The sequence below is a fragment of the Fistularia commersonii genome, chromosome 24 (genome assembly GCF_037954325.1).
Source record: "Fistularia commersonii isolate RoL2024-O1a breed Wild chromosome 24, RoL_Fcom_v1.0, whole genome shotgun sequence".
NCBI classification, from domain to species: domain Eukaryota; kingdom Metazoa; phylum Chordata; class Actinopteri; order Syngnathiformes; family Fistulariidae; genus Fistularia; species Fistularia commersonii.
In genome coordinates, this window is record NC_141307.1 from 2,712,005 (window position 1) to 2,737,409 (window position 25,405).

The following is a 25,405-nucleotide window of genomic DNA, read 5'->3' on the forward strand; positions in this document are numbered from 1 at the left end:
TAAACTGTGTATTTGAGAAAAATGAAAAAAGAAATCAGACCAGTAGGGCTACGACAAATAATTCATTTCAACTGCTTGGTGGCTTGGTAAAATGTCAGTCATGGAAAACATCAAATCAATGTCTCAGAGATATTCAGCTCACGGGGATTTGAAGAAATCAGCAACTCTTTCCATTTTCATTTTGCCGAAAGGGCTTTGACTTGGGAATTTGCGAAAAATTCAGAACAAGTAGTCAGTCATTTGAACTGCTGGAAATTTAAAAGGATTCAGCTCATTGGTTTGTCGTGGCTGAATTGTATAGAATTGTATTTGTCTTGAAATATAAATTATGATTGCAAAGTTCAGTCATTACCTTTCTCACAGACTCCGCTTGACCCGGCAGTCAAATTTGACTGCGTAGTTTTGCTAAAACTCAGACAAAAGCTCCTAAATATCACTTAATTGTTCTCATATCTTCTGCCAGTAATGGCCATGAATGTCGCGTCTGTGCTGCCTCTACTTTTTATTTCCCGATATTTCTAAAATTGCACCGACTTTCAAAACTCATTCCTTCTGATACAAGCTGGAAAAACAAGAATATGCAGCAATATGTTAATAACTCACTCTTTTTTAGAAACGTAAGTATATTATATATTTTTGAGCCGCATATATAACAGAAAAATACTTAGCAACTAGTTTTTCCTCAGCGATGCTTGTTAAAATTCCAGCATTCATGTATATTTTTCTTTATGTTTTCTTCTTTTTACATTCGTTTCAGACTTAGGTTCAAAGCGGTGTGTGAGCGCCTGCGTGTGTGTGTGTGTGTGCATGCGTGGGTGTGTGTTCGTTCCCCATGGTTAATCCCCCGACCTCAAATAGCCCCTGAGAGATGTGTTTTTTTTTTTTTTTTTTTTTTTTTTTTTTAAATCTGAGTGAGCAGATTCCTAACTCCTCGCTCTGAATGTCTTCTGCATTCCTGGGAACAGCTGCTCGAGCATCTGGGCGAGCCGGGTTGTGTTGCCTCCGCTCAGCGTGGAGGGTATCACCGGCAGGCTGTGGGCCGCCCCCGTCACCACCCAGCTCCTCCCCCTTTCACCCATGGACCCTCGCTGGTCAGCTTAAACCTGCAGGAGACTCAAGGCTGATGCAGTGGGAAGCAAGATTAATTGCATAATGGAAAACATGGCTCTCCCTCTTTTTAGTTTTGGAATTTTGCTTTCTTCCCTGCCCCCCCCCCCCCCCCCGTTTGCTCTCATTTACCGAGCCCGCCCATGCTCTTCACTCACACCAGTAAGATTTCATTAACCTTTTCCTTCATTTAAAATGTTGGGTTCGGTTGAATGGTTTTTTTTTTTTTTTTTTTTTTATTCATTTTTGATTGCCGTCATATGAGAGCTGTGGTGCTGTTATTTCCGCGAGGCTGCTGTGTGTTGGTGTGTGTCTGAAAAAGACAAATAACCACATAATGCGCCGAATGATTGATTGTGTCAAAATTGAGCTTTAATGGAATCAGTAACTCGGTGGTATTGGTGTGGTGTAGATTATTACTTGTGTGGGAATCCACGGCGATGGTTGGTGACTGATGTTCTTTCAAGATAGTGGCGGATATTTCTTGCATTGCACCTGTTACAGCTGGGTATCGGAGGAGGAAATCAGCACCGCCGCTGATATCCCAGCAGAGATCCATTACACTGTCTTCTTCAGCGGGAGGACTGGAAACACCCCTGCAAGTGTGCGTTCAAGGAAAACCTAAAAAACACACGTGTAAACGTAGTGTGATGGATAATCTATCAGCTGCAGAAAAAGAACCATCTGATTTTATAGGTGGAATGAAATCCAGTAAATGTGAAATATTTAATCATGACTGTCTTGCAGGGACCTCGCAAACTGATGAGTTTTGGGGTTTAAACTCTTTGTTTGACAAATTAAGCTGTAGAAATATGAAATATGACCCAACTAATTAACTAAGGAACAATCTTTCGTGATGGAGTGACACAGAAAAAAAATAATGCTTTGATTGGCGCCTTTAGGTATTGATGTTTATTTTATTAGAAGTGCAAAATTGAAAAAAATGTTTAAGTAGATAAATGTGAGTAAATTAACTGTTAGTCTGGAATAACAGAATTTATTTACATTTTTCAAGTTTTGCACATTTTTTTGTTCATTTCCTCCATATATGAGGTTGAATTCCTATAGATTCATAAAGAGCTTCCTGCCTGATTTATAAAGTAGCTTTTATTTCTGATAAAGTCAATATTTTGCTGAGTTTGACACCATATGATGTTTACTTTGGAATTTTTCTGAAAAAAACAAACAGAATTTTGGGTCATTTTTTTGGATACGGTTAAAGATAACCATTAGATAATTTGAATGGGATTTGCAAAATTATATTAAAAATGACATTTTGGCCATTCTCACTTGAAACCAATTGAAAATGAGTCAATGTGAAAGGATGTCGGCCGATAGCGCGGATACACACTCCGTCCCCAAAGTGGAACGTCCTCCCACTTATCTAGAATCTAAAACAGCGGCAGGCCAAAGTGAGCGTAGAAAGTGGATGAGGCAGAGCGTCCGTGTCCTGGAGGGAAGCGCTTATCCCCCACGCTTCTCCAGCTGACGTGTTCAAAGCCTAACCGGTGAGAGGGTGGCCGCTCCGCTCCGCTCCCACTGTGACTGTGGATAACAGCATTAGTATGATGTAAGCTGTTAAGAGCAAAGTGCAGCGGTTCACGCGGCCTGCCCCCAGAAACAGCCCCCACCGTAAAAGTTGACTTTCCGTGGTTGAGTGTGAGGATATCCTGTCCCTCTCTCTCACTGACATGTTGTGTGTCACACCGCCACCGTTGCACGAGGGTGGCGCTTGCTGGCATGCGTTCAGGCTGGTGCGTTGCGTGTCGAGGGGCTTTAGCGCAGAACAATGGTGTGTGTGCGCCGTGGTGGATTAAATTAGCAGCAGTTGTTTATCGTCTGCACCCCCCCCCCCCCCTCACGCACACACACACACATACACACACGCACACACACTCCCCTCCATCTGCTCTGCTCTCAGGCACTGCTCCAGAACCCCCACCCCACCCCAACCTCTATAGCCCTTACAAATCCCTGCCCACATCCCCATGTCTCTCTCTCTCACACACACGCACACACACACACACACACACACACACACACGTTTGAATAGTTGTAATATCCACCAGCAGCCCAGTCATGACACAATATCCTCAGAGCAACCTCTTCTGCCAAGAGTGCTCTGGCTTTCCTCTATGCAGATTAGCCATGTGCTAATTGTAGTTATTTATTTTGATATGGACTAGAGAGAGAGGAAAAAAGGGAAGGGAGGAGTTACCTCTTGACACTGATTTGTTGATGGGGGTGGCAAAAGCAAAAAACAAAACAAAACAAAAAAGTAACCCACCACCATGGCCTGGGTGTTTTTTTTCTTCTGAAAATGTGATTTGTTTTAAAATTAAAAAAAAAAAAAAAAGAAACATTTTTCAAAAATACATATCTGTGACCTATTTATTTCATAAATGACTGTTCTCCTTCACCTTTACTTGGTCCCCGTTGTTTTGCTTTGGTGGCCGAGTTTCCCCTTATATTTGCTCAAAAACGCAGTGTACTTTAAAAAAAAAAAACGGGATCTCGCTCTTTCACTCTGCACTAGTGTGAAATGACTTCAAAAGGTGTTAAATGTTGCATGGCAATACACATCTTAAAAAATATGCGAAAACAAAACAATATAAATGAGGAAACCAAGATGCAGCCCCATGAAATCTAACCCCAGGAGTTTTGCCCATATAACCGAAAGTAACACATTTTGGAAGGTGTCAACGTGTGTCAGTAGCTTCATGATAAAGCAGTTCTTTCTATATGTCAAGACGTTTACAGGTAAAATGTCAAAGAAAAATCACTTTTCTTGCAACATAAATGCTTGTTTCTTTATTTCCATGTCATTTGGAGCCATACAAATGGTTAACAGATGAGAAATGCAAGTGCAAGTTCTCTGGTGACTGACGTCAACTAATGCAGCCTAATCCCTGAATTGATCTTAAGCTAAAGTGAATTTCATTTGAATCCACCTTCCCAGGAGACAAATAATGAGTGTTGTTGCTTGAGAAGTTGCATATTGTTGTGTCGCAAATACTGTTTCTCATGAGATATTGTTAGCCGGTTGTGTCGTTGTTGCTTTAAACCTACTGAGGGTTGAGCTGTGGCCTGAGCTGTTGCATTTTCAGGACATGTGAGGGCTTTTTTTTCCCGATGAATTTACAATCTTAGGATCACCCCAATGTTCTGAAAAACATGTTCTCAGCTATTATTCTCTCCCCTGGCTCAGGTTACATTGACCCACAGAGCCTTGTCTGCATGTATTATATATGATGGACTCTGAACAGACATTGATGTGCGCTGAAATGCAACTTCCCTCAAAAACCACACGGTGGTAAAGTCATTTATATGATGTACTACAGTGGTTCTAGTTGTACTTCATTCTGGATATCTGGCTTTGTGCATTGTTAGTGCTCAACTGGAGAAGTGTTCTTCTGCTGCCTGAGTACATTGAGTTGTCCGGGTCCTCAGGAATAATGTTGTTTTTGCGAGTTTGTTGCCTGATTGCCTCCATGTGTTGTCAAATTGTTGTTTTCTTGCTTGTGTTTTGTTATCATGTACGCGTCATGGACCTTCAACATGTTGCTCCCAGCAAGTTTAACGACACATGGTGGTCAGCGGGTCCCCGCAAAGCAACTTGATTGTTGTTGCTTGGCTCATCTGTGTAGATGAAGTAGCGTGTTAATCAAGTATTGCAAATGTGGAGGGAAAAAAACCCACAAGAATCAATAACCTGAAGAATGTGAGGAAAGAAAAACTAGTGAAGGTAAATCCGTAGAAATCACTCCCAGAACAACAACAAAGACCCAGTGTGAACTTGTTTTTGCTGCAAACATTTGCGGCATTGGCCGATCTTTTAAGAAAGTGTTCATGCAAACTTTCGTGGCGGTCAAACTTGATTTCCAAGTATGGCGACAGTCACATGATGCACGTGAGCTCCAAATAACTGATGTCCAGTTATAACTCTTTTTTTTTTCTGTATGATGTGACCATTAGCAAGTGTTTAGGGCACATCAGAAGGCTGCATCCAGCGCCATCATGGATCCACTGGTTTCCCCCACTGCTTCGACACAAACCCTCGAACACGTCCAAGATTTGACTCCTACTTTGAAGCCTGTACTTGTTTCAGTCGAAGATTCCCCACTGTTCCGTCGGCCTTTCAGGGCTTGTTTCTAAACTTCTTCCTGCAGGAAGTTGTGCGACTAAACACTTACTTTGGTCCGATTCATGTATCATAGTCTTCTTTCTACCAGCACCTTTGTTGTCATGTTTTTTTCCCTTTTCTTTTGCCCAAGCAGTCGGCTCCAGCGCCTCATGCCTTATCATCTTTCCACTCCGTCTATCTCGCTCTCTCCACCTCCAACCCCTGACGTTTTCCAATTATGTATCCCAAACTCTCTGCCCGAGACCTTGAACAACCTTGAAGCCTCATTGTTTGGAACCAATAAATAGTGTTTTTATTTTATTTTCCCTTTTTATTTAGAGTGCTGTTTGAACGGCAGTTGTTGATTCACACTCCAAACCAATAAAGCACACATAGTGCATAGTGTGGTGATAATCCTGAAGTACTGTATCAATACTTGAGCTTGGCAAAATATTACTGTGTATATCTTACTGCAACGAGGAACTTTATAAAGCTTTATAAACTTCCACGTCTCTGTCACTTAAAGTAGAAAGTGAAATAATAAAGGAAAAAAAGGAAGCATTCTCTTGAATATTAGCTCAAACTTTTTCTGAAATTTAGTTTAAAAATTGATAGACTTCCTTGTGTGTGTGTTGGGAGGGGGGCGCTATAATTTGGAGGATAAATGAGCCGGACAAGCTTGTATCTTGGTCAAGTATCATGAGGTTTTTAGTTATACCATCCCACACACACACACACACGCAAATATATCACCAGAAGTCCTCTCCTATTGTAAAGAAAGGCTAACTTTAGACACAGCAACATAATACAGGGAGTTACCTTTGGAGCTGATGGGATAATGGACTTTAAGCACCTTTGAGAGTTTGTTGCTTTTTGTCGTGCGTGTTCCGCACCCACTGCTATATTCTGTCCAAAGCTTTGTCCAAAGTCATCAGCTTCTTTTTTTGATTGTCCTGGCCGAAGGTTGGCCGCCGGTCGGCGTCTGGCCTCCCGTCGCAGTTCTGCGTCCCACGCTCCGGCAGTAGATAGCCGGTATTTAGTATGTTGAACAGATGGCTTGGATCGTGAAGGATCACACCGATCGGCCGGTTAGCTTTAGCTAATTAATTTACAGGAAGAAGTGAGTGAAGTATTGAAAAGGACATGCAAATAAACATTCTGTTTGTTGTTTGTTGTTTTTTTTAAACTGCCATCTTATCTGGTCACTACTCACGGCATAGGTGACATTTGCGACTTTTTTTTTTGTCATTAATTTAAGTTTTTTTAATTTTATTTTATTTATTTATTTATTTATTTTATCACAGTAAGCAGACTTTGTTTATAATCACAGTGAATCCAGATGATACACTAACGTCTGTTTCATCTTTGCGACTGGCAGGGACGTGACAAATTTATGGATTGGAGTCTTTTGATTGTATAATGATTAATTATACAATTCCAAATAATCCACTGTAGCCAACTAAAATGTGAAATATTCATATCTGTCGTGATGTTCGTGTAGGTTTTTGAATCGCTGTTCCAGTTCTGTGCCACAGCATAAAAGGAGTAAAATGACAATGCATAGAAAACTTCTAATTTCAAATTGAACTTTCCGCTTTAATACAAACTCAATTGATGTTTTTGGTCATTTATGGTCTCTTATCAGCAGAAGCTCATGAATTTAATCAAATTAAAATCATATCATGGCGGACTTTGATAACTGCAAATAGTAGATCTTTATCGAAATGATAGTGATAAAATTGGGTTGCGACAATGCCAGTGTTTTTCATTCATAGCAACCAACTCTGCTGTCCGTTTGCAAGCAGAAGCAAACCTCCCGGGGTTTTTCCTGCAATTAATATCAAAATTTTAACTCCATTTCAATGCGAGCGGCTTTTCTTCATTGAGCAAGAGAGAGAAAGAAAGAGGTCGCTGACCTCTGAACACACCATGCATCAGTCTGTTTTTTTTTTCCTTCCCTTCTTGTGGTTCGAGTAACTCACAACCACGAGCCAAAGCTCTTGGATCTGAGAGAATTTGTATTGGCGTTTCAAAAGCGAACAACTTAAGTAATGCGAGGGAAAACCTGGTAAACAGATCAATGGGGCCAGCTGTCGGCTGCTATCTTGTCAGTCTGCTGCACCGACGTCTTCACACACTCCCGCCCTGCAGGAGGAAGCAAGGCAAGATCTCCGGCAGGTTCTGTCCAAAATACAGTTAGACCTTCATGCCTGCTTATTAGTGTTTGAAGGCTGAAAAAATTAGCACAAAACAAAACAAAAGCTTAAAACAAATCATTTGCAATTATTTTTGATGGTTGCGTCCTTTTATGATAACATTTGAATATAATTGGACTTTAGCTGTTCCTTTCTGCTTAGCTGCTGGGTACTCTCCTTGTTTTTCACCTTTTACAAATAAAGCTTTAATATTTTTATCATCCGTTAGCTGGAACTCATTTTGAGACCCTATCTGTGTCTAAAAAAAATAGGTTTAATCTCTTATCCCTCTGTTTATGAATGTTCTTTTAAAGAAAAAAAATGCGATTGTTTCGAACTTTGGTAGTTATGAAAAATTGTTCTCAGGAGAAATAAACTATTCATTATGTTTTTATAAAGATGCTGAAGAGGTACATAAGTTTGTTTGACTGTAGCTGGAGCAGATACTTCATTTTCACGGTTTTGACCGATGTTCGAGATATTATGCTAGAATGCCTTTTAAATAACTCCTAAACCTAATTACATCACCGCGGACAGCTATTTTCATGACGAATGTCGAAAACCCAGACTTGCCAGAGCAAATCTGTCATTTACTTATTAGTTGAGTGAGTGTCAGTGTAACAGATTATCTGCTGCGTTAGTCTGATTCCATCATCGGTGACTGGAGGATTCACCCGTGCACACTTGTCTGCTCGCTGCTCATCTGCTCACGTGACGTCCGCGGACCACAAAGAGACAGTTGTAGGCCGAGTCACGAGAGTGAGATGACTGGTCGTTTTACGGCCCGCATCCCCCGACGCCTGGCGTCGTGGAAACATCACAACCCGCCGCTCGCCTTCCAGGACGCGTCACATTTGACCCAGAATGGTTGAAATAGTTGATCACATTGAAGCTGCAGAAAATCCACCCCTTTCAACTTGTGTTTTGTTGGTGTTTTTATACATTTAACATTGTTCAGAGGACTGCATCAGGCTTCGGTGGCAAACGGCTATAAAAGGAACTCTACCTCCAGGTTCCTGTCCCACATATCACTGTTCTCTCCCCTCCACACGTATCCAAGACTGTTATTGTGGCGCGTGTGTGTGTGTGTGTGTGTGTGTGTGTGTGTGTGTGTGTGTGTGTGTGTGTGTGTGTGTGTGTGTGAGTGTGTATGTGTGTGTGTGTGTGTGTGTGTGTGTGTGTGTGTGTGTGTGTGTGTGTGTGTGTGTGTGTGTCCACCCTAGCAGACTGGTTACAAGTGCATTAAAGGTCACAGAAGAGAGTCTACATGGGCTGTTCCCCCTCTACACCCCTGCACCGTGTAGTTGGTAATGACCCAAGGGAGTATAGTAGCCCCCCTGCCCTTCAGACCCATTCCTCAATTTTACCTTATGCATAACACGATGGCGCTCACTCACACACACACACACATGCACACACACACATGCTCCTGAACCTGCAGGAGCTCAGGAGCGTGGCCTGGGGGAGGCTACAGGGAAATCCCGGAGTGGAATATGTTATCTCGGATAATGTTAGTTGACCGCCTTGACAGCCTGTTGCCTCCTTCCCTCCCGCCCCCCGACACCACCCAAAATCCACACTACCTACATCTCCCCTAACACATACGCGACCCCCCGCCGAGCCAGCCCCCCGCCCCCACCATGACACCTCCCCTCTCTCGTTGCAGCTCTGTCATTCATAGAGTGCCAAAGCCTGCTGCTTTATTAAAGACCAGGAAGAGCAAGGCCTGGCCCGGGTTCAAACAGAAGTGCAGCTGGGACCTGTTACATTTTCGGCAGACTGCCCTCTCCGTCTGGCTGGCTATAAATAGCCCCGGTGGTTGTCTCCCTTAACCAAAAGAGGTTTTTGGGGGAGGAAAAAAAAACACACACACACGCACAGATTAATAACCGTGGGAAGCAATGAAAGCTTTGTGTCTGCTGCCCGAGGTCAGCGGGGCAGGAGGTGTTGCTACTTCAAAGCCCCTATTGTCGCTCGTACTTTGAGATTACGCTGCGGTAGGTTTGATGGGAATACCGAGGGGCTGCCGGCGCGCTGATGAGTTGACGGGATTGTTCGGTGCCAGCCCGCAGACATTACTCGCCGTCCTGTTGTGTGTGTGTTGTTTTTTTTTTTTTTTTTAAATTTCTCCCTTCTTCTCGGTTTATTTTTATTTCAAACGCATTCCAAGGGCACGGCCGGATTACCACGGCACAATTGAATTCCAATACTTGATTTTATTTGATCGTTATTGCGCCGGAGTTCCGTCCGGGAGGAATACCGCCAAGATCATCTCTTATGTACACAAGACGTCAGAAGCTTTATGACCTTGGCTCCAGCTGTTGACAGAGGTTACCTCATTACAGGCCCCCGCTCCTTCCTTCCCGGCTCTCCGCCAGGGACGGTGTCTGCCTGGGTCATGTGGATTTTCCAGAGTCCAGACCGGCCAAGGTCGGCCCCCGCTACCATCCTGACGTGGTTCCAGCAGAGGGGTGGGCCCGGCTCCAGCCACCGTAGTGCAGACACTCGCGCTTCCTTAAGCTTATTTCCATAGAAATCCTCGCTGACGTCTTCGCTGTAACAGTATCCACCCACTGGCACAATGATCTCCTGGGCAGGGAAAGGCCCCTGGCGGATATAGTAGGCTCACTCATTCATTCACGGCCAATTTTTTTCCCGTTCTTGGTTGCAAAGTAAATCCTCCGCTGTTTTATTTTCCTCCCCCTCCCGCTTTTTTGTTTCACGTTTCATTTAGCCTCTACGAGATGGCTGTTGATTTATTTATTTATTTTTTGCATGCTTGTTGCTGAGTAATGATTTTTCAAGAAAAACTCTCAACAGTCACGTTGCAAAATCCCGAACAAAAGCCCATCCTTGTACTCCTACTCCTTTTTGCTAGCCCGAACAGTCGTGTGGCTGTTTTGTAGGATCTCGTGTGGTTAGCAGACACACCGTGACCTGTCATCGCTAAATCTGTAACTGGAAAACGAACCGCGAGCTCCAAGTGCTCCTTTCAACACATTTGGATTTTAGGTTTCCACTGCTCGGTCCATATAGCAGTCGCTTCTGCTTGCTTGTGTATTAAAAATTCCCGTTTTTGTCCCCCAGCCTCCGAACCCAATGGACCAAGTGGGGAAGATGCGCGGGCAGCCGTACGGAGGTCCCAGCCCCTACAGTCAGCAGCAGCAAGGGCCTCCCACAGGACCGCCGCAGGGAGGTTCCTATCCAGGGCAGGGCTACGGCCCCCAGAGATACCCGATGGGCATGCAGAGTCGAACGCCCGGCGCTTTGGGCGGCATGCAGTACGGACAGCAGGTCAGTCATTACTTTCGCCTCAATGCGGCCGCCTTGTTGTGACTAAAAACATTCAAACGAGGCGAAACATCTTTGAAGTTCAAACCTTTATTTGCATTTGAACGTCGCTTGGCCTTTGAAGAACCTGAGTGACTGAGAGAACTGTTGCTTCATCACATCATCTTGATGGGCTCCGACACACGAGGCAAGAAGTGACCTGAATTTTTGCTTTCCTAGTCGCATTTCGTTGGCGTCTCTCGTTTCTGCCGAGGAGGATGCTTTTATTAGGTTCCGATCTCGTGATGATTCTCCACGTTCACACTCGCGCCGTGAATCCTCTTCCTGCGAGTCGTTCGTCAGTAACACAGATGTAATAGGAGATTGCTGCTGGTCAAACAGCCTCCGGTGTCAAATCCACCTTATTCATGATATTTGCTTTAAACGTAGGTAAATACAGGCGTGACGTGCATAGCTGAAAGGAGCTGTATTCAATTTATTCAATTTAATAATGACCTTTTTCCCTATGTGCCCCTAAAAAAAAAAAAGAAAAAAAAATTCTGTCGAGAATTATGATTGCTTAAACTAGAACAAAATTTAAGCAGATGGAAACCTGTTTCTCCTAGAAAAAGTGTATACCAGAACAAGAAAAATTATCTCACCCAAAATTATAATTCCCAGAGATGACACGCTGGCGTCTGGTGGCAAAAGGTTTACATTTCAGGCAGGACACGAGGGACTGCAGCATCCACGAAGAGGGCGAGCAAATCTCTTTGCAGAACTTTGAAAAGAAATCAGAGAATCCCATTCAAAGACAGACGGCAGCATATCGGTTCGTTACTGTCTGTTTCTATTTCCTTGCCCGAAAGCTAAAGATTTTGAAGTTGTGCAGTGTATATACGGATCCGGCGGGCAGCCCTGCGTTGGCGTAGCACAACTAAAAAAAGGCAAACAGCAATTTTGCGGTGGCTACTTACTCCAGTCGGATTAGACCCTCTCTGATCACAGGCAGAGAACGCATGCGTCGATGCCACAGAGCGAAGCTGCTCCATAGATGTTCTCTGTCTGTGGTCTAGTACCTATTGTGCGCTGCGATTATCTCATCGTAGCCTGCCTGCGAGGCGAGCTTGGCCTCGATAACTGCCCCCGCAGAGTGGGAAAAAAGGCGTCCCTCCCCTTGTCAGACACATACAACACAGCCCATCTCACCTTCTTTAAGTTTCATTGCAATACTATCGCTTATTTACTCTGATGCCGAGACCCCCCCCAACACATACACATGCACACACGTGAGCAAACACACACCCATACACACAAAAAAGGACGCGGCAGTGTCATCTCTTTTTTTCTTTGAACAAGTGTTTCCTTGCAAGGTCAGCTCTCTCTCACTCGCCACTCCTCGGTGGCTGTTGGATGAAAAATACCGTATCAAAATGTTTTTCCCGTGTACAGGATCATGTGGAATAGGAAACGCCACATAATGGAGTTCAAGGAGATGTACGTCAAAACTCCCTTTTTTTTTTTTTTGTGACTGTAATATAAAGGTGGATCCTTGCACTGGCCTTTTTTGTCTGAAATGCTTTTCCTGAGCATTGTAGAGCAAGCAATAAAGAAGCACTTAGAGGGTACAGTAGACTTCCCGTATCTGCTCGCTTGCGATTGCTCTGTGTGACCAAAAAAAAAAAAATATCAAAGGTGCGATTTTGGATGTGTGCTTATTTATCTTTGTATCTTTAGTACAGTTACAGTTATTTCAACATCACGCTATCCATTGAGATTTTTGAGGATATTCAAATATTTTTACAGAATTAAGGGCTTAATGCCCACAGGAAACTTTGTTGCACTAGTTAAGATATACCTCCATAAATTTTTATTTCTGAGGAGCAGTGACTTTTTGTCAACGTTCAGTCCTAACTGGTCCTCCTTCCCTCATCCGCAGATGTCAGCCTATGGACAGCAGGGGCCCGGTGCATACGGCCAGCAGAGTCAGAGCTACTACGGTCAGCACGGCCCCCCGCCCCACCCTGGCCAGCAGCCGTCTCCCTACACTGGCCAACCCCAGAGTAGCTCCGGGCCTCCCTACCCACAGCAGGGCCACCCTTCGCAGCCTCCGGGCCAACACGGGCAACCTGGGGCACCTTATCCGCAATCCCAAGGTCCTCACGGGGGGCCGGCGTCTGGTCAGCCTCCCTATGCCCCTTCTCAGCCGCAGCAGCCTCAGCAGCAGCAGGGTCAGGGTCCTCAGACCCAGCAGGGCCCTCAGGGCCAACCTGGCTACCCTCAAACCCCAGGTCCAGGGCAGCAGCCGCAGCAGCAAACCCCGCAGCAGCAGCCGCAAGGGCCCCAACAACAACAGCAGCAACAACAACAACAGCAGCAGCAACAACAACAACAACAACAACAACAGCAACAACAACAGCAGCAGCAACAACAACAGCAACAGCAGCAACCGGGAAGTCAGCCTCCTCAAGGCCAACCAACTCCGGGCCATAGCCAGCAGGGTCAGCCATCTCCGTACTCCCAGACGCCCCCTCTGCAGCAGCAGCAGCAGCAGCAGCAGCAACAACAGCAACAACAACAACAACAACAGCAGCAGCAGCAGCAACAACAACAACAACAGCAACAACAGCAACAGCAACAACCGCAGCAGCAGCAGCAGCAGCAGTCACCATATCAGAGGTTTCCACCTCCTCCACAGGTAAAAAAAACACTGTTGATCACTGGCGGCCCTGTAATGGGACGTCGGGTCAGGCCCATCTACGTTTCTATTACATTCAGCTGCAGGAGGTTCCTGAAGTGACACATGTTCTTGGGTCTTCCGCTGTTCTCGGTCACTGATGTAATTTACTTCTGGCCTTCACTTATAGCAGTAAAACAAACTGTCTGTGGCTGCCTCACACGGATCACCTTGCACCACTGCACTAAAGTCTAATGTGTTTTTTTAATGTGTAATTGACAGAATACGCTGAATTGTATACAATTGGCAAAACGTGTCCGATTGCATAAAAGCTGTCATAGGGAAGCAGCTACATTAAGTTTTGAATGCGCACGCTTGTCGGAGCATCGAAAACCTAACGAAGCTCGGCCTAGATCGATGGACCTCGACGGTCGGTCAGCTCGACGGAGGCTTGATTCCAGTTCTTATCCCTCCATCAGGAGCTCTCCCAGGATTCCTTCAGCTCCCAGTCCAGCGCCCCCCCTTCCAACCAGCCAATGGCTTCCAGCAAGAGCAGTCAAGAAGACAGCATGCAGGCCCGGCCTTCCAGTTTACCGGTGAGCCGCCGTGTTTTTCTGCACACAGTGACTGATCCTTGCACGTGCTAGCAGCGTGCAGGTTTGACGCGTCAATCCTAAAAACCTTTAAACGTCGATCCATTAGCAAACAGCGACACTACCATTAGCTGCTTCTTTTTTTTTTTTTTTTTTTTTTTTAAATCAAACCCCTTTAACTCCCTCTCCCACCAGATATGAACATGCATCTTGAGTGGTTGAACAGTTCAGTGTTGGTTCTATCACTCTGTTACAGAAGGCGCCTCTCCTTTCATTTCCTGTCAGCGGTGCTGCCGCAACTGACACGGCTGTTCTGTGGAAGGGGTTTCTTTCTTTTTTTTTTCCCAAGAAAAGGGACTTGGTGATTGTTTTACCGATTACAAGCACGACGCATTGATATGGAGGCGGCAGAATCTGATCTAAATGTTTGTTGAGAGTTTTTATACCCGGGCTGCGATCGGGTTACTCAGAGTCCGTGTCGCACCAGCTCCGAATCGGTCGCCGTGTCCTCGATTCGCAGACAATGTGAATTTTCAGAAACACAAGGTGTCACAAGGTGTCATTTCAGCTGTTTTTTCATCTTCCTTCCTGTTAAATGTGATAGTATTTAGAACATGTGTCGTTAACGTCTTGGTTTCATCAGGGCTTGATTGCTCTGTTTACAAAGGTATTCCACAGCAAATCATTCGGGGATTCTGACAAAATTGCCTGCGCGAACCTAGTCTGTCTGCGCTGTGTGGAAGGAACCCCAGACAAACAACAGCCAGGATTTAAAGCACACACACAAAAAGAAGGAGTTGTGCTGATAATTTCCCAAAGCCTCGGTCTGAAGTGAGATCGGTCTGTTCTGAGAGGCGAATTTTTCCTTCTGGCCCAGACAATCTGCGCTTTACTGATAAAACGACCGAGGACACTGGTGGATTCCCAGCTCCGCTTTCTGCTCTTGTACCTCCATATTTCCCGACGCGAGCAGGGGGGCTTCAGAAGTCTGATAGCCTTCTGGCTAATACAAAGGTGAGAAACACCCCCCGCTCGCCCAAGGAGCTGTCTGGGTACAACACGTTGCAGTTTCCATGGCAGTGTTTATAGGTCAGACTGTGGAGCTAACCTCATTCTGGGCCTCGGGGAAGGAGAGTGAGAAATGAGATCATTAATGAGAGAGAATGAAAGTGAGAGCGCGAAGTCAGCGGCGGGGAGGGGGGGGCCGGAGAGTGGGTGGGGGTGAGAGCAAATAACTTGAAATGCTCTGAGTGATCTGTTGTAGCGGGAGATGATGCTGGGAATAAGTGAGCGATGAGAGGCAACGGTGTCTATGGCGATAGGGGATGCCCTCAGGATGTGTTGCCCTTCTCTCTTTTATTTATCTCACATGTTTATTTATTTATTTATACATCAACCACTGGTTTGAACACACCAGGCCAGGGCTATTTTTATTTATTTCGCTCAGACTTATTGGGGATTCCCTCGCCGTGCCTCGTGATTGGCCGAGAGAGGCATTAATCTGCCTCCCCTCCGCCCTCTTCTTGTATTGCGGCACATGATCGTGTGTGTAGATTAGACCGCGGTAATAGAGAGCGCAACCCCGATAGCTCGGGTCAAAACAGCACCGTGGTTTCCACAGGTGTTCTGAGTGGGCGTGGAGCCAGTCTTATCTGCGCCGTCTGGAAACTCCGTGAATGGGGGACTTGGAGGAGATTAAGTTTCCAGCCAAAAAAATATAGGAGAAACTTTTTTGTAGCTGATGAAGCGTGCGGCCACCTTTTTACCTTGAATTTACATCAGACTGGAGACTTGAACTAAGCATGGAAGACAAGAGGGGGAAAGTCACCTGACCCTTTCCAGGTCAATAAAAGCCTCAGATAAAAAGGACAAAACATTTTTTATCTGCTTAATTTTTTACACATTTTGTACTTTCTCGGGCATAAGCGCTCAATATCTGTGTCTATCAGAGGATGGCCGTTACTCTTCAGGAACCCTTAAAAGGACTCTTAACAGATGTCTGAGGTTTTCTACCGTATCAGATAGAGTGTTGGTTTGAAAATATGTGATCAACAGGTAAGACGTTTCAGAATTTGATCTTTCTGAGGGCCTCTTGGAAAACATTTGAATCCAGAATGGCAAGAGCCGTTTAACCACTTCACCCAGAGCACAGGTGGTTCTGTTTGAGCGCTACAGCATTGAGCCCAGGAGCTGGAAGCTGCAGGTGGGGGGAACGCAACAGGCTGCAGGAGAAGGAAATAAAAGGCTTTGGATAAGAGGCGGAGGAGAAAAGAACAGCAGCCGGCGATGGCGGAACTCGCTGAGCAGGTCGAGCCGGTCCCTGGTTTGTTTTTCACTCCGGCTCCAGGACTTATGCGCTGTTTGAGTATTAACCCCTCGACTGAGGGACGGAGAACTCTTTGCACTTACATTTTTTTCTTTAAAAAGAAAAAAGAAAAAAATTCAAGCCCTCAATTTGAGATTCAAAACAATGTGAAGAGAGAGGCTACTGTGTGCAGGTGGAGGTGTGTGGAGAATATAATCGAGTAAGAGGCGGCAGATCAGCTTGGCCTGGTGTCAACGTGGCAGGTGTGAGATCGCCAGAGATTCTATTATTGTCCTGCCTGTTTCTACAGGAGTTGACACCGGCATTTGTCTGTTACAAACCATTAGGTGCCAGAGATAATCTCTGATGCACAAAGACACGCAGATCGGGAGAATCGTAAGCCCCGCTCTTGTTTATATTTATAACATGAATAAAGTTTGTGAGTGAGTCCCAGAGGTGACGATGAGTAGTCAAAATCAGCTTTTACTTCGGTGTTGCCGACAAGGAGTTTGTCGCGGCATCACAGCTATGGCCTTGCAGGTTACAAGCCATTCGTCCCACCCTTTTTAAAATAATATTTTCCCTTAATTCTTTAAGTATTACATGTTTATACAAAATAAAATTCACATCTTCCCTTTCAAAATCATAACACGATCAGAAAGAGGGAACAAATATGCAAAGGAACTGGAAAAGACCCTTTGAACAAAAAATCTTAGAAGCTCAAATGAAATTCTCATTATTCTTTTTATTTTAAGCAGCTTTTTCACGAGCGATCCCAAAAGAATTCATGCTCCATTTCATTTTTTTTTTTTTTTGTAAGCACTGATTTTTGTATAATCTTAGATGGTTTCTTTTTCAGGTGATCAGGTGATTAATTGTCAGTTTCCATCTGGGGCTTTCCCCTGCAGTCACAGGAACCCCTGCAATCGCAGTCACAAGAACTTGGTGGGTTAAAAGGCGGTAACTAAATTAGCAGAAAACCAGTGATCCGTGTCAGGATGTAGTCACTGAGGTGTGTGTAGTCCGCTGTAAGGTCAGGAGCATGCAAAAAATCTACGATTGGGAAATTACATCAAGAATCGAGAAGCTGAAAATGTTATTGCAATATTTATTCAAAAGAATTGATGCCTCCAGAATCCAGGAGGGTGCAGTAGCTTTGCAAAGTTAGCTTGGCTGACCCAGTTTTACTCGAAGTTTAGAAGCACAAGATATAGCGTAGTAAATAGTCCTTTTTGAATTGCGCAAATTGTTTCCAATCTGTTCAACTAAAGAACAAATACATACAAACCTTGAAGATCTTAAATTTTTCTTTTTCCATTTTTATACTTGTGTGACTTTATTGAGGAAAATCAGGATGCAGCGCAGTGATCTGTTGCTGTACTTTAAATATGATATCAAACTTCTATTTTTTTCCCCCCACTGCCTGTTCTCCTTTTAAATTTTTAACCAAATATTGGCTTTGGAAAACAGAGCTCTGTTTGCAGCGTCTTGATTGGTGTCTTTAGGCAGAAACATCAATATGTAGGATAAAATTATTTTGTTGGCCAACATGCACCGACGGCAGCCATTCGTTTTTGATTCCGCTTTGTCGTAACCCGATAACCGTTCTCTTCAAGAAACAACCGATCGGCATGAATCGGCGTTCTTCCAGGTCGCCTGAACTATCAGGTGGGGCTTCAGAAAGTCCTTATCAGTCGACTGCTTCTTTGGTATTTCTCCCCACAGGGGTTTGATTACAGGATCCAGATGTCATCATGAACATTCTTGCCAACTTGCGCCTTTTTTCTTATCTAGGCCGGATTTTAATACCAGGTCTAAATGGATTCCTAGCGAAGGTGGAGCCTCGGGCTCCTCTTCTTCACCATGCCTGTTAGATGCTTCCTGTCGCTGTCAACTCAAGGGAGCGGACACAACTACCAGACACCAGCCTCCCTCCCAACCCGGCTCCTCCTTTTTTTTTTCATCCACTTCTTGTCCTCTTCTAGGTCTTTTGTACACCCTTTCTTCACTGTGAGCCTAATCCCACTCAGGTCCGCCCACTGGCTGTGCTGCTCCTCTTTCTGATGTGTCTGAATGTGCTTCAGACTTGAGAAGAAGGTCACATGTTGGTCACACACTTACGCTCCAGTTTGCTTTTTTTTTTTTTTTCCCCCCTCTGTCCTCAATCCTCTTGTTGCTCTTGGACGTTGGGCTTCACGTCACATTGTTCCTTTTGAATTTCCTTTTTATTTGACATTTCTAAAAATGTTGGATAGAAAGTTCTCTTGGTTAATGCAGGTATGTCTCGTGGACTGGTGGCATTTTTAAAAACATAATGTCCAGTGATTTCTTTGCTTCTAATTGTATTAATTCATCAGTGTAGTCACTTCCCGGGACCCCACCCCGACGTGCTCGTGCTCATGTCCAGCGTATTTTGCAATGCTTTTGCAAAAGCCAACGCCACCCGCACGACGGAGTCCCTTCCCCACGTCACCTTGAATGTGCCAAGAGCCTCGCTGTAGAACTCGGGGATCTTCCAGTCTTGGTTCTGATCGGCTCTCGCGGTTCTAACCCCCCCCACCCTCCTGCGAAACCCTCATTCCCCGCTCAGCCCAGCCCAGCTCTGCTCTCCTGCGGCAGCTAAGCTTGTTTTTGCGACATAGCTCTGGAGCAATCAGCCTGACAAGGCCGGCCCACTTTTTCCCTCCACTCTCCTAACCAGCCCAACCCCCTCTTTGGCTTCTCCCGTATTAGTTTTTTTTTTTTTTTTTTTTTTTTGCTGCATTTCTGCCCTTCTTTTTGTTCTTATATCTGTATTTCACTCTCTCCGGTGCCTCTTACTGCCTAAATTCCCATTTTCTCCTTTGCTCGCCCGCACCCTCCACCCCTCCTCCCGCTCCCTCGCTCTATCTCCTCTCTCTGTAAATCAGCTTTCATAACGCTGTGCAGCGCAGCCTTGTTTTGCGAGGCTCTGACGCTGGCAGTATTCAGAGTCCGGGGCCAGTTTCCTGTTGCTATTCTGGGGCCCTTGCTTCCTGTGTGCGCTCGTTTTTATTCAGATTCCAGGGCGCCTCACTCACTCTCACCCCCTCCCTCCTCCATGCTCGTCTGTTTCTCTCCCCTGCTTCCCTCTTGTCTCACCCTTTTCTCCCCCTCGCTATGTGATTTTTAATTAATGTACTTGAGAAAATTCAATCTGCTGACAAAGTGTGTTGTTTTGCATTTTGCTTTGGCGAATTGTTTCTTAGCCTGCAAAAAGCCCAAGCCCTGTTTTGCTCTTGTGAGCTTGCACGCGCGCACACAGTCTCACACACACGCACACACTCCCTAGCACTCTCCCTCTTGCTTTTGCTCTGTTCTCTCACTCACACACACATACACACTCGCGCACTCTCCCATGCCCCTCCCCTCTGCCTCCATTTCTGCTGGGCTGAGCTAGTTTTGCAGCACAAAGACTGTGGCTGACTGCAGCACTGTCTGTTCCCTGCTTCCCCCCGCTCGGCGCTGGAACAGAGCCTGGATGGATGAAACTGGCTTCACAATGAAATTAACTCCCGCTCTATGAAATAACCTCTGTTATATATTCCCCCCCCCCCCCCCGCTTTCTCTCCTCGGTTAAATCACCAGGAGCGTCAGTTGCTCATGCAGCGCCCTCTAGACACCCTTATCTGTGAAAGTAGGAGGGGAGGGGCGACGTTTCCCTGTGAAGCGGGCGGACGAGGCTTTAAGGGGTCCGAAGGCTCCCTTTCCAACCTCCGTGCCCCCGACCCCCCTGCAAATCTCCATGAGGCCCCTCCATCCCTTGGCTCTCCGTATCCCAGCACCCCTCACCACGGGCTGGGCAGCTGCCTGCCTCAGTTGGGCATCTGTGCGCTGCCCTGGGACTCCCTGCTACTATTGTGATCACTACAAAAGGCCCCCCAGTGCACACACACACGCACGCCATCTCCACATTATTCACAGCAATCAGAGCCCTGCTCCCTCCTCCTCCTCCTCCTCCTCCTCCTCCTCCTCCTCCTCCTTCTGCTGCTTGCCATCCACTGTGTGCGCGGGCGCTACACACAGGCTGCTGCTGCTGCTGCTGCTGCTGCTGCGGTGTTTGTGTGCAGTTCAACCCCCTCCCTCCCTCCCTCAATTAGGCAAATGCAGAGCATTTAAAAAGTAACTCCCCGCTTATCCAGATTCATTGTTTTCCTTTTATTTTTTTTCCGCCTCTGCCAACCAGGGTCTCGCACGGGGTTGTTAAGTAAGGAGCGGCGAACGGCCACTTATCGATTGATCGATTGATTTATTTATCAATCACTATAATTTTGCTGGTTCACTCTTGTCGTCCCTGTGTTATCCTCCCTCCCACGTGGCTGCCGGTGCTAAAGTCGCAGCGTAATGGTGACCTCCGGGGGAGCCGGCTCACATGTAGTTGACATTACGTCTGTGCCGCCGACACCCGAGACGAGACACCGAACACCAGCAGGGCGCTCCCGAGCTCTTAGCGGCGTGTCACCCCGCTGGCGCTGTCACTGCGCGTGCTCGTTGTTTTTCCCTCATCTCGAATCACCCAAGCGAGGGAGATCCACGGCGTTTTCGCCACCGGGCGTCCGCCGCTCACAGCGGCTTCATCTCCCAGGTTGTCGGTGCCTCCGCTTATGGAGACTTTCACATCAGCCTATGTTGTATGTGAAACCCTGTAATGGCTGCTGCTCTTGTTGAAGGCAGGGGCCTGCCTGCTTCTCCTCCTTTCTCCAGTTCTTCCCTCATAGTGGGATGGGAGTGCCCCCTTATGGTTGAGCTCAACCCTGCAAACCGCCAACTGGGGCTGAAGCTTCCTGTCTGCGGGCCTTTTTCAGACTTCTCAGAAGTTTTCGGAAGGTCGTCGAGCCCCTCGAGATGCGGGGCGGTCCCCTGTCGAGGCGGCCGGAGCGGCAGCGGCGCCCATCTGTCCAGCCCCCTTGCGGAGGAAGTGCCGTACCTCTGTACGGTTTATCTAAGCTGGACAGCCGGTAGTCGAGTGCAGTGCCATCCGTGTGCGACGGACAGAGGGGCTTGGAGTACGGTCTTGAGAAACGCCGCTTTCCGGGTGCGCCGAGCTCGGACCTTCGCCCCAGAAAAGACAGGAGCGTGTGTGGAAAACCGCTCGCACTTAAAAGAGTGGCTTTTCCCACGACCCCCCTGCAGATCGGAGAAAGCCTCCTGAATAAGCGGTAAACGCGCAGCGCCGCACTTCCACCTGACAAGGTTGCCTGCACATAAACATAAACAGACAAGGCTGAGTTCAAGAATGTGTCGTTTGTCGCCCAGCGTGCGTGCATGTGTCTCCCAGGCCTCCTCGGTAAGGGAAAAAAAAAAATGCCTGCATGTCATTAAAGGAGTGGTGGTGAGTCGGTGGCATTTCCTGTAACAATGACGGGTTTCTTCTTTTGTAGTAGCTGACTGCATCGTGACCCTGCCAGGCACGCAGGGAGGCCAGCGAGGGAAGGGGGGGGGCAGGAACAGGGGGGAGGGAGGAACTGTGTCAGCCCTAATGTGTCAACCACGTGGATCCCAGTAACCATGGCAGCCCCTAAGATGCAGCCACCCCCTCCTGCTTTCCTGCTTCCACTCACTCCCTCTGCGATCAGCCATCCGCTGAGCTTTTTTTTTTTTTTTTTTTTTTTTTTTTTAGCAATTTATTTATTTATCTCTTGATTTTATGTTTAGCAGTCTGACAGTTGGTGAAATCCTGAGAAAAAACAGAAGAGCGGGTCAGGGAGAGGGAGCATGTGTTTGTGACTGCGGGATGAACTCTACCCACACTGCCCCCCTCCCGCCTCTCCCTCCCCACCGCCAGATCTAGTTACACTACTGGCCAGGGTCACACATTCCAGATATGTTTCATTATCTCAGGGCCGCCACGCTTACTCTCCTTCCCTCACTCGCCTTTTCTTTTTTGCAACCTACAGAAAAAAAAAGGAAAGAGAGGGAGAAATCGGCTGGCTTGGCAGACTAATGGCCCTGGTCGGGCTTGACTGATTCAGTGAAGTAATCTGCAAATGGAATACATTAAGACGACAGAGAGGAGAGCAGATGACTCAGACAGCACTGGCACACTCACAGAAGCGCTGGAGATTATTGAAAGAGTGGGAGCATTGGAGCCCGTTCGCCTAATATCTGCGTCCACTAATAATAATTACATGACACGAATTTTCATCAAATTGTTTGTGTTGTTTTTTGGTTTGTTTGTTTGTTTATTTGGTTGTTTTTTTTTTTTCCCTCCCCGCTAATACTTGTTATCAATCTGCCTGGCCATCTCCTCTCCCACCCCTGAACATTTGCCGTTCTGCAGCACTCAGCTCTGAAGTTCCATGTTAGGCAGTGCTGGGAAAAACACAAAATGGCTGCCCATAGAGGGAGGCTTGGAGCTCCATACAAGTGCACGCTTCTCCTCCTCTCTCCCCGCTTTCCCCGGGCGTCGAGAAATAAAGCTCGATCGCACGCATTTTAAAAACTCTTATCCGTTCATCAGTCGGGTTTTTCGCCCGTCGTTGTCCTGTAACCTCCATCGTTTAAAGGGGGCGTTAGAAAAAAAAAAAAAAGATGCAGCCACCCATCCGTCTTTCAGCCCCTCACGCCCCCTGATTCACATCCCCTCCATCACTTTCCCTCTAATTATGAGTGTGTTGAATAGCAGCGCCACACTCGCATCAGTATCAACACCCCCCCGCCTTCTCTCTCCTGCCCTCCCCCGCCCTCCTCCCCCGTCTAGCTTGTGCAGTCAGCAGAACAGGCTGCTGTGTGCAGTATTGAGCTGGGAAAATCAATGACTGCAGAGTGGGAGTTGGTTGGAGCTTGTGTGCGCGCGCACACGAACACACACACACACACACACACACACACACACACACGCACAATACTTCTGCCTCGCCAGGCCCAAGATTGGAGCTGTCAGTTGTTGGATATTTAAAGAATTTTAAACAGGTCGTCTTGCGCGCGGCAGATGTTTTTAATTTGTTTTTGATTAGTGAAGATAAACCACTTATGTTTCAGTCAAGTGTCCTAATTTAGGAATATATAATTTTACACCTCTTTGCTCCAGGGCAGATAATCCAGTCCAGACCCGCTCCCGCTGTTTTTGAGAACTTGCATTAATCACAGTTTTCAGCTGAAATTTCACCAACTGTTGAAATAATGAAGTGTCAAATAAGCATTTAGAATTAATACTATTTTTCCGTAAATCAGATACACCTGTAATTACCCCTTGTACACAGAAACACAAGCAACCGTGTACCTTTTATCTCTCTATATATCCGTTTCCAGTGTTCGGCGGTAAAAGAGCACCGCAGCTTTATTCAGAAAAACAATTCTCTGATTTCCAATCTGTCTTCAGCACTATCCCGGGCTTTCATCACTCAGGTAAATCATTGTGATTTGAATGCGTATTTAAAGTAAAATCAGCGTGCCGCAGCATGCCCTGAAATTTAGCTATACTTAAACGCATTCTTAATGTGATGTTCTTTTGTAAACAACGTTTCTTGCGAGAGATAAAAATTCTCTCTTCTCTCTCTGAACCGTGACATGTTGACTGTGATTCAGACTTTGCCTGCTAATCAATTAGAATGTGACGATCAGTTGGCGTCGCCACCAGTAACTTCTTAAGTGCTTTGAATTTTCCATGGATCCCTTCCAAACTGCTCTCGGAGACGCGCTCAGATGTGACAGCTCGCCTCGTTTTCCCGCCCGCCCGTCCTTCCTGTCCGACAATTGGCGTGTGTGTGTCTTGTGCAGGCTCCTGCCAACGACCCGTCGTGGTCTTCTGACTCCCGGATACGACCTCTGACCTTTTTAGCCCCGTAGTCTGGGATCTGAGGGTCGAGCTGGAAGGTCTGGGGTCAGAGCAGGAGGCTGTGCAGTGATCTCTCTGAGCTTTGAGCGTGGCTGCTACCAAGGTGGTTATTGTGTGGCGGCTGCCAGACAAACCCTCTGTCAGATGACCGGTCTTGTGATGTCTGCAGGGGGAGGGGTGTGTGTGTGTGTGTGTGTTTGTGTATGTGTGTGTGTGTGTGTCTGTGTGTGTGTGTGTGTGTGTGTGTGTGTTGGGGGAGGGGTCTGCTTGAGATCCCGCCGTGGTTGTTAAGCGAGGAACGTTGCTGTTTGAATGCCACAATATTAAGTAGCCCTGCCTCCCAAGTGTCACTGACAGCACAACTGTTTTATTTTATATTTTTTTGAAGCAGCTGTGCTATATTTGTGAAAAATACCAGATATTTGTGACACACGGAGTCTGACAGTTGACATTTTAAGAAGATGTGTAGGTGGAAGGCCTCAATTTCTGTGCCAAAATATTATCTACAGTCACCAAATCGCTTTGAAGACAGTAAGAAGAAGTGGTGATTTTGAAGTCCACTCGTCAGTGTTTCCTACGGGATTTTATCCTCGCTTCTGTTGTTCTTGCTGGCGTGCTTCCGGAAACGTTAACAGTCCCTCTACACGTGACGGATACACGTTATAGAGTCAGGGGAGCTCTATTGAGGATAGTATGCTGCTCCACTCGCATGAACACAATAGAAATGCAAAGTAGTTTTGAGCCAGTTTGAATTTGAAATCATTTCCAACGTTTAATAAATAAAGACTGTGAAATGGAAGACTTCCTTGAGGTATTTTCTAAAACTATTAGAAAATATATTGCCACCAATTTTTTCTATTAGGAAAAAAAAAGGATGAAACAGATTTAAATTCCTGTTTTTTATTTTTGCACAAATTGACTCAATAAATCGCGGCCGCCACCTTTCCGTGGCCGGTCGTAAAGGCCGCGGTTTGCGCTGTCACTGAGATGACTGACAGATGCACGGGGAGAGAAGGGCGGGGAGGGCCTGGAGAGGGCCGGGATGGGGTGGAATGTGAATCAGCGTTCTCCTCCTGTCACTCCCTCTGAGGTTCTTCCATCAGGTCACGTCCCAAAAATAGCAATGGGCACCGTTTCAAGTGCAAAACCGCCAGCTTCAGGGCTGCAGCCAGCCTGCGAGTGTGAGATTTCTATGGGAATAGTTGGCCACCTTCCAGTGAGTGCTTTATTTCCCCTCCTCCTTCTTCCCCTCCCCCCCCCCCCCTCCTCCTCCTCCGATGTGACTGGCAGATGAGCTTGCATTTCTGAGTGAGCACATGGGCTCCATGTGAGCGGCCAGT

The 25,405-nt window shown here is 46.3% G+C and overlaps 1 protein-coding gene across 1 annotated transcript in view; it reads left to right on the top strand.

The window, feature by feature from the left end:
- Positions 1-25,405, top strand: part of arid1ab (AT-rich interactive domain 1Ab) — a 54,949-nt gene that overhangs the window by 15,285 nt on the left and 14,259 nt on the right. The window contains exons 2-4 of the mRNA XM_086171637.1: positions 10,513-10,719; positions 12,635-13,393; positions 13,852-13,968. Coding sequence (XP_086027763.1) covers positions 10,513-10,719; positions 12,635-13,393; positions 13,852-13,968 — 1,083 coding nt within the window. The remainder of the gene's footprint in view (positions 1-10,512; positions 10,720-12,634; positions 13,394-13,851; positions 13,969-25,405) is intronic.